Raw genomic sequence first — 13,396 nt, 5'->3', positions numbered from 1 at the left:
TCTGAGTATAAAAGAAAAACTAAAAATAATTACAAGAAAATTATATTAAATAAAATATATTCTCTTTTAAAGAACATATATTTCATAACACTTGGAGCATTCTCCATCATTTTGTCCCTGCTATAAAACAAATGGTTGCCTAGATCGGTTTTCCTCCACCACTTGAATATAACAGTGAATATCATAATAATGAGGAATAACTCAACTAGTTAGGTCTTGGGTTTGTTCTTTAATAATCACGAGTTCGAGTCTTCTTAGAATCACTAGAAGTTAACTCAGGACCTGTGAAATTAGTCGAGATACACAACTCGAGTATCCAAATTAATTAAAAAAAAAACAGTGAACGTCATAAGTTCAAGCAACAGCAAATGCATCGTGAAATGGATTGTTGAAGGACTAAATTGTGACTATTCTCATTGTTCAGGAGCAAATATTTACTTTACCCTCAAGTCATAATCCAATAAAGCAGTCCTGAACAACCAAATTAAAGTAAGGCCGTGTTTGGGAACATGGGCACTACTTCCCAAACAGAGTCTAAATCAAACACATCTAAGCATCTTGTCAACTATTTTAAACAAGCAGGAATAAGCAATGTATCACATGTTTATACATCGCTATGAATAGCAGAGATTATTAAGTTCTTATTGATTGTTTTATGTAATTATCTTAATTGTGTTATTTAATAATTTTGATGAGTTGATATAAAAAAATATTATTGAAGCCTAAAAGGCTGATTGTTTTCGTTATATAATAATAATAATAATAAGAAGAAGAAGAAGAAGAAGAAGACACTAAAATGATATACAAAGTCAAAAGATCTTAATTAATACAAAAAAAAAACTTCATAGCTACACAAAGAAAAGAATTGAAAGAAGTTTTTATAATTAAAAAATATTTTTTAAAAAAACTAAAATACCCAATACACAAAGCATTGAGAGAAGTTTTTATATATTTTTAGCTGAAAAATATTTTTGAAAAACTAAAATATCCTTCCATTAATGCAAGGAAATCATGTTCCTTGCCTTCCAGCTTCGAAATCACAAGTCCATAGCCAGATTCACAAAAACCTGCCACAGGCTGGTATGGAGACAGAAGGACAATAATGCATGAGACGTCGGCCAGTAGGGACTCAAATCTTTCAACTGATCTTGCTTGTTTGATTTTGTGATGTATGATTTTTTAAAATAATATTTTTTAATAAAAATATATTAAAATAATATTTTTATTTTTTATATTAAAATATTTTTAAAACATTTAAAAACAATTAATTTGATAATTTAAAATAAAAAATACTTTAAAAAAATACCCCATATCCCTATCCCTATCCCTGATGGCTATTGACTTCTATTGACTTGGTACATGCGTTCATATAATAATTGTTCGGTGTGAGATATTAATCTGAGTCTTGTCAATGCTTTCTAGTTAGGTGACATATAGATTAATTAATGTTTGATTAATCTTATTCAAAAAAATTAAATGAATGATTGATTTATCTATGCAATGTTTAAAAGATTAAAATAGTATTGAGATTTTCAAGGTGTTTGTTCATGTGCTTGTACTGAAGTTTTAAAAAACAAATTAAAAAATTGTTTTTAAATTGATTTGATATACTAATATTAAAAATAAATTTTAATAAATAAAAAATATTATTTAATATAATTTTAAATAAATATTATTTTAAAAAATATTATTTATTACTGTTTCAAATATCCCCTGTCTTTTCTTTTTAAACAAGGATTGAGGTTTCCAATTTTAGTTGGGAAAATAAGAGATGTACAGATGACAACATCATTTTTTTATTTTATCCTCCTAGCTCTATCTTCTTCTTGGAATCGTAAGTTTTGATTTGTTTTGAAAGAACAAATAAAAATAAAAAGATGTTATTCTAAGCTCCTAAAATAATATTTAATTGGGAAGGTGCTGATATTGCGAGTTAATGGTCGAAGTTTGAATAATAGGTCAAGTGCTTAGAGTTTTTTTTTTTAAAAATTTAGAAGGGTGAAAGAAAACAAATAACAAAATTAAAAAATATTAAAAATAAACATGATTTAATAAGCTACTAGTATATTAGCTTGTGCTTCAAGCAGGTCTATAACAAATTATTTTTTAAATGTAAAATAAATGTAAAGAGTATAGATAATATTTTAAGAGTTTTGGGTCTGGCAGCCAAGTCAGACTCAATATCCTTGAGTTTGGTTATAGAGTCAAATTTGATAGCCTTAGATCTGACGATCATACCAGACTCAAATGATATTGGGTCTAGCGAGAATGTCAGACCCAATAACATTGATTTTATTGCAGAGCCAGGCTTAATATCATTAAGTCTTTCTGGCATAGTTTTGAAACCCAGACCGGCCCGAAGGGTCGACCCGGGACCCGGCTGACCCGAGCCTGGGACCGGTCTGGGTCTAAGTAAAAACCCGCCAAGGAGTTAGCCTGCCGAAACCCGGTCGAGCTGGCAGATCGACCCAGAACCCGGTTGACCCGGATAAACCCGGCTGAGACCCGACTACCTTCTTTTTTTTTATCAAAACAAGTATCCCCTGCCTCACCTGAAAACAAGAAGACAACCCTCCTTCAACAGCTAGATATCTTCAATCTGTACTTCAATATCTCAACAAAAATCTTGCAAAAGTTTTCAAATATTCTCCAAAATCCTCCAGCAGAAACTTCTCATATATGATCGAGTTCTTGTTTCAAAGTTCTGAGGTTCTTATTTCAAAGTTCAAGTTTTTTTAAGTTTTTGGTCTTGGGTTTTGAGAGACGATGAAGAATTTGAAGTGGGGTTTGATGGTTATTGACAAGAAGATTCGAAGCAAAGAATGAAAAGGCAATAGATTTTACGGTCACTTATTAGTTTAAAGTATGATAATTGTTTTTTTTGTTGACCTGGTTTGACCCGGGTCAACCTATCTGACCCGTGAATCGATCATTAGGTCGGGTCGACCATCAGGTTGGGTTTTAAAACTACACTTTATGGCAAGCCAAACCCCATATGCTTGGGTCTAACAGTCAAGTTAGATCTAATATTGGGTTTGGCTTATGAAGAGAGCCCAATAACCTTGGGTCTTACTCTGCAGTCAAACCCAATGCTATTGGGTCTGGCTATAAAGCTGAACTTAATAGCTTTGAATTTGAAATTGTTGTATAAAATATTTTTTAAGATTATTTTTTACTTGAAAATAGTTTAAATAAGTTTTTTTTTATTTTTAACAACAATACCTCAAAATTATAAAAAACAAATTACTAAAAAAATACATTAATATAATGTTGTTTCAAGATAAATATACCTTTAAAATAAAAAAAACAAACAACTTTTAAAACAAATATAACAAAGAAAACGTGATTAAGTTTAGTGTGTGTGTAATCCATATTAATTAAAACAATTATGCATTAAGTGAAAAAATTGCAAAAATTATAAATATAAAAATATCATTGGTTTGGCTTAGGTTTGGCTGCTAAGCCAAACCCAATATTTATGGATCTGATTGTCAAGTTAAATCTAATTTTATTGGATTAGCTAGAGTCAAGATTATTATTGGTAATTGGATCCAATAGCATTGGGTTGGCCAAGCCAGATCCAACAACATTTTTTTACTAAAAAAAAAATCAGAAGCATTTTTTGATTAAAAAATAATAAAAAAAAACAATAATTTCCTAGTGTTATAATGTCATCCACGGTACAAATATTTTATGTTTATAGTATAGTCCATAATATAATAATAAATCTATGTATACATGCATAATGTTTTTCCACATATTTTATTAAAGTATAATATAATAATAATAATATGTATTATCTGTGACAGAAAAAAACCTCTAAAATTATAAAAATCAATCTATAAAAGTCCATTAAGCTTCATAAAATAGATTTGTCATTTGTGAGGTTTGATTTAGATAGGGTCAAATGCAAGTCCATACTTCTATCGAGAAGCCTCTAAACTGAATATAGTCATGGGTTTATTGCAATGTGCATAATTATTAAACCTGCTTGATATGACAAATTAACATGGAAAACTTACAATCTGACCCAAGGTTTTTTTAATTAAATATATGATTAAACTAGTTTATCCTCATCAGGTTTTTAGTAATTCAATTAATCAATTTAACTATATATATAAATATATAATAAAAAAAATTGACTTAATAACCTCGGCGCAAATCCAAACTTTTTCTTTTCTTTTCATATCCTAGATCACGTTTGACAACTATAGTTGACATAACTCATGTGACCGTTTAGGATCAAAGAATTTACATAAATCTAATGCTTGATTGCTCTATCTCTTTGCTGCGATTTTAAGAACTCCATGGACCCATTATCTTGTAAAAACGGGCTAAGGTGAAAATACAATAGCAACAGATGGGCTTTGCCTTTCACCATTTTTTTCTCTTCAAAAAGGGTTAAAAGTTTTTGTATTTCCAGCATAGTTGTAAAGCTTCCTGTGCCTTTTTTTCTTTAAATTGTTTTTCGTGTATTTACAAGTATAGGGGGTGCTGATCCTGAACTTGTTTAAGCACAAGCAAGCAGATCAACATCGAGTCTTTAATGAGAAATTATGTAAATATTATATGTGTTTATCTAACCATTTTCTACTTACAATGTTTTAATTTAATCTTAAAACTAAAATTTTGATGATGGATTATTTTAAAATGAGCCATATCTCGTGGAACTCTCCTTGTGAGTAGAAAGCCAGAAAATGCAAGAAAAAAAACTAAAAAATGTGCATAAAACAATCTATGTTGATATATAATCTAACAAATTAATAAATCAATCCTTCCACATGGAGATATAAAGATGTCAAACAAGCTGAAATGAAAAGAAAAATCAATGTGTGAGAAAACAAGAGAAACAGACTCACAAAAGCAGCAGCGAAAGTACCATGGCAACCACCACATCACAGCCTTTACCCTGAAGTGTCAAGATCTATAGCTAAAATCACACTTTTGACATTACTTCCAAGACCTCAAGGAGTCTCTTCAGGTTTTTTCTGATCTCCTAATGTTTCAGTAGTTTTGGGCTCTGCTGCTGCTGCTGCTGCTGCTGCGACTTCACTTGTTACTTTTTCTGTCTCTACCTTTACAGGAGCATTTACATCTTTTGGTTCAATTACCACTACAGGTTCTTCCTTCACTGTTGATGATTCTTCTTCAGGCACTTCTGGCTCAGTAGGTTTTTTAGTTTCTGAAGTTTCTGGTTTGACTTCACTTGTTACTTTTTCTGTCTCTACCTTTACAGGAGCATTTACATCTTTTGGTTCAATTACCACTACAGGTTCTTCCTTCACTGTTGATGGTTCTTCTTTAGGCACTTCTGGCTCAGTAGGTTTTTTAGTTTCTGAAGTTTCTGGTTTCTCTTGTTCTGCTGATGCCTTGTCACTTTCTTTTGGCTCCTTCCCTTTTTCATTCTGCATAGCATGCAATTTTAACCATAAGATATCGCAGAATATACAAAATCTAACTAATGTGTTCATTTTACCAATGGCATTGTAGCTTATGGCAGCCCTGCAAAGCAAGAGAAGTGAGGGCTCAGGCTTGAGCCCCCTGTCCATGTCCCCCTCTTAGGGTGCAGTACTAGTTATATACAAGCAATGGAGACTCTATAGGTTCCAACGGGACACCATCAATAATTCTCTACTTCTGGGGCTGGTTGTGTCAGAATCATAGTTGTTAACCTTAGAAAGAGTTAGGCCGAAGAATAACCTATCCAGTTGGCTGTTGTGTGAACAAGGCGATGCAAATGTAATTGTGTGTATGGACTTGCATTGCATAAAAATAAAGTGCAGGGAACATAGCTAAGAGGCTGAAAGAAACGTTCCAAAATCAACGAAGAACACCCCACAATCTGACACGATTTAATCGAATTGGTAGGAAACAAATGATCAGAATAATCCAAGCCCCAACAACCAGTACAGCTAGATACAAGTCTTCTATGGATGTCAAGTACATTCAGCCATAAACCATCAATTTTGCCACGCTTTATGGCGCCCACCATCATTAGGGCCATACATATCCAGCCTATGTTGCTCAATAGTTGCTTTCCATTACTGTCAAGATTTAACATTCCTACCTAGATCCTTCATCATCACAAGATTTTCTAGATATATTTTTCTATCCCTCAATATTTTTAATTATATCACCTTTCTCACATCAAAACTAAGTTATCTAACTATGCAAACTCCGTTTTTTAATATATATTTGATACTGTTAATGCATGTAATTTTTAAAAATATTTTTCACTTTAAAATATATTAAAATATTTTTTTTTTGAATTTTTTTTGTTATGTATATAAAAATCATAAAAAAAAATACTAAAACAAATATAAATTTAATATTTTTTAAAGGAAAACATGTTTTTAAAAAGTACCAAAAAATAGAAGCTAATAAGATCGCATTAAAATAATAATATACTAATACCTTCTCACTATTAATATATAAATCTAATGTGGCAACAATTAAAAAAAAATTATCTCATTCAACTATTAAAGGGTATGAAAATGAAATCACAGAAAATATTGAGGAAAATCATGGAAGAACCAAACAAAAAATGGGTCCTTGATCGATAAGAGTTAATTTGTTTGTATGTCATCAAATGAATATGCAAAATAACAAAGTTAAAGATACCTGACCCCAACTTTCCTGTTCAAAGAAACTAAAGCTTTTAACTTTATTGCTTATAATATCCCAACAAATAAAATAAACCTAATACAAATAGCTGCATATACTTGAGTTTTTCATAGAGAAAGTGGGCTCAAGGGAAAAGTTTTACTTGAGCTTTAAACTTTATTGCTAAAGAATGTCTTAGAATAAAATAAAATCAAAATCTTTCATTTATGGTTGCACAAAAAATAAAATTAAAATTAAAAAAAATTGTATGGAAAATCTTGATATAAGAAATAAAATATAAAATAAATACCTCCTTGAACAAATTACTTAGAGATCGTCTCTTGTTGTCATCAACAATCTCAGTCTCCTCCACCTTATCACCGCCAACATCACCGATATCTTTCTCAAAGACGACTTTCTTTTCCTCTTCATCCACAGCGACAACCTTATCTTCAACCTGAACATCACCACCTGTTGCCACCACAACTTCCTCCTTGGCAGGCTCAGGAGTCTGACCCTCCTTCAACACCTCAGGCTTGGTGGCACAGGCTCCCATATTATCCTTCCTTCTCTCCCTTTAACGAGTAACTATTATCCTTTCTTTTGGTGTACGTTAAAGAAAGTTAAAAGAAAGATTCAAGAATTGTAGACAGACAAAGAGAGGAAAGAAAATATGGGAAACTTAAATATAAATTAAAGAAGATGAAGGAGAAACGCGGGATGCTATTTTTTTGGCTCCGGCATCCACTCTGTGATGGAGGGAAGCGTGTGTGTATATATATAGACAGAGAAGAAAGAGGAAGAAAAGAAAAGAAAGACGGAGAGACAAGAAAAACTGGTTTGAAAATTAAGGGTTTTCAATGTTTTTTTGGAAGTTTGGTTTTTGTGAAATATTTTTTAAGAATTTTCTTAATTTGGAATTACGGTAGAACAGGTGTCCCAGGCTGTGAGAGGGAGAGGGAGAGGGAGGGTGTTTCCGAGAAGAGTGAGGGAAGGGAAGGAGAGGGAGGCAGAGAAGGAAGGAAAATGGATGGTTTTTTCTGTTTAAGCGGGGAATTTGAGGGGTTGATAATTCATTTATTGCATTTAATTTAAATTTTATTATTCATTTATATTTTTGTGTTTTGTGTGGGTGTTAGTGTGTGTTTGGTATTGTAAAAGATTTTGTGGTTATAGTTTAAAAAAACAGATTAAAAAAATATTTTTAGTTCCAGTTTTAAAAAATAGGTTTAAAAAAATATGTTTTGTAGAAATTATTATGAAATTAATTTTTGTATGTAAAATAAATGAAAAACATGTTATTTAAATTTTTATATATCAAAATTTAAAATATAATTATGTATGGAATTCAATGTAAAAAAAAAAAACTATTGGATTGATGAAAGGGTTTTTTTAATTGGATAAAAATCTGAAGTTATCAGTATACCACATTACAAAAAGCTGTGATATTAGCTTTTAAAGTATTAATAAACACTTAAAAGCAAAAATCATGGTTAAAAGCTAAAGCCACATTAGTGATTCCCAGACAAACACTTAAGTTTTTGTGCTTTTGTGTGATGTTGTGTGGATGTTTTTCATTGATTTAATTTTCTAGTAATTTATAGAAAGAAAATGGGACAATTGAGTTGGCTATGGTAATAATGTAGGTCCCAATTACAGGTTGGCTCGACGACTCTTGATTTCACATAATAAAACCTACGTTTAAATTAGGGTTTCTTTTTGGGTTTTTGATAGTTTAAATATATGATTTATTAGAAATAAAAAAGGGTTTTTAAAATAATATGTGCGTTTGTTAGTTGTTCTTGAGATATATTTAATGGTTATCAAATCTAAATAGATATTTGAGTGGTGATGCATATTTAGAAATTTCAAAAGCAAAGAGAAATTAAAAAGATAGAAAATTATGTTTTTTGTCAAGTAAGAGTAAGGTTGTCAATTTTGTTCCATTTCGTCCGGAATGACCGAAACATTTCATACCAATTCAAAAAATAGAATAATTTTCATCTCATTTCAAATATCGGTCCGTACTGGATTTTTCAGCTAAATTTTGACTGGAATATTTCAGTTTTATTCCACATGTTCCATTCCGATCTTGAAAATCCATTGAATCAAATTAAACCTAGTTTAATGGTGATCAAATAATATATACGTGTGTATTAATTGTTTTTGAGATATATTTAATGGTGATCAAATCTAATAAATATATATATTTAGAAATTTTAAAGGCAAAAAGATTTAAAAAAAAAATCAAAGATTATGTTCATTGTCTAGCAAGAAAGAAAAATCAAGAGAAAAGTAGGGAAATTTGAAGACAAAAAAAATTTTGAAAGATGCAAAAAAGAAAGAATGTAAAGATAAAATTTGATTGTGGATTTATTTGGAAGGTAATTACAGCAAGAAAAAAAAAGTCAAAATTAGTTGAATTTTATTTTTATATAAATTGATAAATCATTTTTTTTTTTTTGTAGAGGTTTTGAAGAAAACAAAAAAAAAAAACCTCTTGCTAATTATGATCCCACCAACACAACTTTTTAATAATTTTGGTGCTTCAAATTCAGAACCCTATTGAAGTGCCAGAACTAGCATATCTTAATTAAAATTCTTATTTTACTAGTAAGAGGAGGGCACATTCTTGCATCCATTCATTTTCATGGAGGCCGAGCTAGAGACGTGGAGAATCTAGAGAAAGCCAGAATCTGGGCGAAGTTGTTTTGTTTTTGGACGGCCAGATTCGGTCTGTATTTATTTATATTACATCTGATTAAGCCTGGCGGGTCAATTTGTAATCTAAAAAATATTTAAGAGTTTGGTAATGGTTGTTTTTGAAGTATTTTTTGCTTCAAAATACATCAAAATAATTTTTTTATTTTTTTAAAAAATATTTTTATGATAAACATATCAAAATAATCTGAAAACACTAAAAAATATTAATTTAAAGTAAAGAGAAAAATAAAAATAAAATTAAATCTTTTCAAAAACGCTTTTAAAATACAAAAATAAATAAGCTCATAATCATGTCTTAAATTAAACTAAATAGAAATTAACCCGATCAAATTTAATAAATCGACTCACAATTCATAACCTGTTTGATCCAATCAAAAGTTAATATAATTTTTATTTTAAAAAATTAAAAAACAATGTTGTTTTAATTTTTTTTTAATCTAGAAACCATTTTGTCTTCAACTAATTTGGATCGATTCGAATTGTTCCATTCAACTCATGAACCGAAAACTTAACCCGACAGAGTTTAATAACTTTTTATATACATAATATACAGGTGGTATCAAAGATGCTGGTAGTTTTAGAAAAAATATAAAAAATAAAAGCAAAGAGCACTATTTCATGCACGCAGAGGTAGGGCAGTTGTGGTGCCCATATAGTTTCATCGTGTTGGCCATTAGAGAGAACTGTTCTATCATCAAGAAGTGTTTTGCAAGGTTTGAGTTCATTTTAATTATTAATGCTCTCTTGATCTTGAGACTATCCTTCCTTGCAATCACATCTTGTATCTATGTACTGTGGGGCCATCACGATTATTTAAAAAAGGGAAAATTAATCTGTGGTAATAGCAGAAAGCTAATTTTAAGCTCATGGATGGGTTGATGTTCCCACTCCACCTCTTGACATGACCACACTTGAATTTGCTTGGCAGTAATGTTAAATACGTCATTTATTCTTGGACCACGTCTATTCTATTCCTTCCTGTGATTTAAAAATATATTTTTTATTTTTATTTTAAATTAATATTTTTTTTATATTTTCAGATCATTTTTATATATTAATATTAAAAAAATTATTTTCATACTATTCTAAATAAAAATCAATTTAAAAAACAATTATTATTGCAATTTCAAATATACTTTTTATCTATTAGTTATTTTAATTAATTTGATTGTTACATTTTATTAGTTAGGGTTATAAATTAATACGTGTTTAGTATTATGATAATGATGCATATTTTTTTAAAAAAATAAATTAAAACTAACACATTAAAATATACTAGTTTAATTTTTAAATGAAAACAATTTGAAAAGGCAGGTTATAACACAAAAAACACTGATTTTGCTGGGTGCAGGGAAAGGTTTTTTTTTTAAAAAAAAATCTAATTCAATTGTACATAATTTGCTTAAACCTAATAAAAAAGAATTTAACTATAATTCATGAAAACTGCCAAGAAAAATATTGTATCTTGTGTACATTTATTATATTCTATTGAAAAATTATTCATGTGCAAATTTTTATATTAAAAAGAATTCATACGAATTGATATATCAACTAATAAATAGTAAAATAAAGATTCGATGAATTATCTAGCCTCCCATTCTATAATCACTTCCCAAAATTATTTTTCCTTTCCATATGCATGTATTTCTCTTCAACAGTGTAAAGGGGTAGAATAATAAATATAATTTAATCCTTATCACAAAGTTTTAAGACACGGCCCGGTCTAAGACCCAGGTTCCGGGTTGTGGCCAGGTCACCGGGTTTGACTGGATCGGCCGGGTCAATTTTTTTTTTTAAATCAAAACGACGTCGTTTTAGTAAAAAAAAAACAAAAAAAACAAAAGTCAACGGGTTTGTCACCGGGTCTTGCCGGGTTAGCCAGGTCACCGGGTCGACCCGCCGGGTCAGCCGGGTCACGCCGGGTTTTTCCTTCCCTCGTTTTTTCATCAACCCGGCCCGGTTCCGACCCCGGGTAGGCCGGGTCCCGGATTGACCCGCCGGGCCGGGCCGGGTTTCAAAACTATGCCTTATCAGAATAAATAGTAACATAAATTATATCAATCACAGATAAAAAAAAAAAAACTTTATTGTGAACTACGAAATGCCCAGATTTAATGTGAGGTGTGTCACAGATGTAAATGCAATGCACACAACTAACGGGTATTATGCTTTCTATACTAAAAAACTTGTGTATAGTGTATTTTTTATTATTATTAATGTGGATGTCCGAACCAGTTTGTGCGCACCTCGATTAATCCAACGGGTCCTGAAATTAACGACCATGTAAGTCTCTAGTGACCTTGAGATTTGTAAGATTCGAACTGGTAATCTCTAAAGAACAAACCTATAACCTGACCAGTTGAGTTACACCCCTCGGAATTGATATAACATATTTTCTTCACTAAGTTGATGGCTTCTTTCTTTTTGTTTTTGCTTTGTTTTCTTTTTCTCTCTCTTTATTTTTAGTTTTTTTTTAATTTTTTAATTTAATATTTGCTTGATTTTGAATTTATCTTCATAAATTATTTTGATTTTCTTTCTATTAGATTATTACAATCTTAAATAAATATTTTAATATTTGATTTACACTCAATTTTATAATAATCTATTTTTATTATTGTTTTATTAAGTAAATAATAATTTAAAAAATAAAATTTTTAAACTCAATAAAATTCATAATCTAGATAATGAATTTAGCTAATTAAGTTGTGAGTACCTTATTTAAAAGTCATTTTAATTTTTAAAACAGTTAAATCATATTTTTTATTAATTATTCGTGTTGATTGATTTTGAACTCTTCAAGTTGACTAAATTGGAAACAACTTCTGCACGAAATTTTCAACCATTGCTTTCTCTTGGGGTCTGTTAACATCGGCAACTTTTATCTTTATTTGGGCCTGAATTGTTGGGCCACATGGACCTAATGAAAAGTTATTGGGTTACACCAAACCTCTCAAGACTATTATTACATGGGCTTACATGATAAATTAAATTTGGAATAATGATAAGTGGGCTGAGCATTTAAATCCAATGCTTGATCTTTGCTTAGCCCACCTTGTGATTATTATTATTTTCGGGTTTAAAATTTAGGATTTTTTAAAGTAACACAATGCACTAAGAAATAATGATAAAAGGAGAAATTTTTATTTTTTTTTCCTATTATATTTTCAAATTTTGATTTTTACTCTCCGATTTCTTTTCAAAATTATCAATATAAAGTATCCAATGACACTTGTATATTTATACAGTTTTGTGGGGGGGAAAATAACGAGTATAAAAAAAATATTTTTATATACTTTTATTTTTTAAAAATACAGAGATTTACTATAAAATTATCTCAGATTAAATTTATTTTATCTTGTTATTTTTAATTTTATTTTTTTAACTGGACAATTTTTGTATCCTCTTAACTTATCCCTTGCATTATCAGACATTAACCAAATTGCAACATAAGACAAAAATAAATTCGATATAAAACCAATGAACCACCCCCTAAACTAATTTAGTTTGAATCGTTGAAGTATATAAACCAATTAATCTTGAGTTGAAGTTGTCATAACTAAGCAGATGTAATTGATTTAGCTGTATTAAGTATTATGATAATTTTTGTGATTATAATTTAAAAAATTTACAAAATCTAATTTTTTTAATCAAGGTTTTAAGATAAAATTACCAATAAAATCATATAAATCTATAAAATATATTGATTAATAAAGTACTTTCGAAACAAAACATATGAGAGCCTTGGTGAGTTCATATGAATCTTCTAAAAATGACATTTTTTATTTGAGAGTGTTTGGTTTGAAGGGAGTTTTTGATATTTTTTATTTGAGAGTGTTTGGTTTGAAGGGAGTTTTTGATATTTTTTATGAGATGCACATAATAAATATATATTTTTAATTTTTAAATATTTAATTTATATTTTTAAAAAATTATAACTTAAAAAAAAAAAACAACACACCTCCGAACCAACAAACTTAACCATCGGTTTATTAGAACACAAATCCTCGTTTATTTAGTTATTCTGTTAAATAAATAATCTTTTTGAACGCGGAAAAAAACACACTCT

The 13,396-nt window shown here is 29.6% G+C and overlaps 1 protein-coding gene across 1 annotated transcript; it reads right to left on the bottom strand.

The window, feature by feature from the left end:
* Positions 1–4,722: 4,722 nt before the first annotated feature.
* Positions 4,723–7,655, bottom strand: LOC133667884 (flocculation protein FLO11). The gene is made up of 2 exons (XM_062087572.1): positions 6,914–7,655; positions 4,723–5,405 (listed from the first exon to the last, which is right to left on the bottom strand). Exons 1-2 carry the CDS (start codon positions 7,157–7,159, stop codon positions 4,965–4,967), a joined length of 687 nt encoding a protein of 228 aa, XP_061943556.1. The 5' UTR covers positions 7,160–7,655; the 3' UTR covers positions 4,723–4,964.
* Positions 7,656–13,396: the final 5,741 nt, after the last annotated feature.

This window comes from Populus nigra, chromosome 11 (assembly GCF_951802175.1).
Source record: "Populus nigra chromosome 11, ddPopNigr1.1, whole genome shotgun sequence".
Lineage (NCBI taxonomy): Eukaryota > Viridiplantae > Streptophyta > Magnoliopsida > Malpighiales > Salicaceae > Populus > Populus nigra.
Note: the sequence above shows the minus strand (reverse complement) of the source record. Positions and strands in the feature narration are given on the sequence as shown.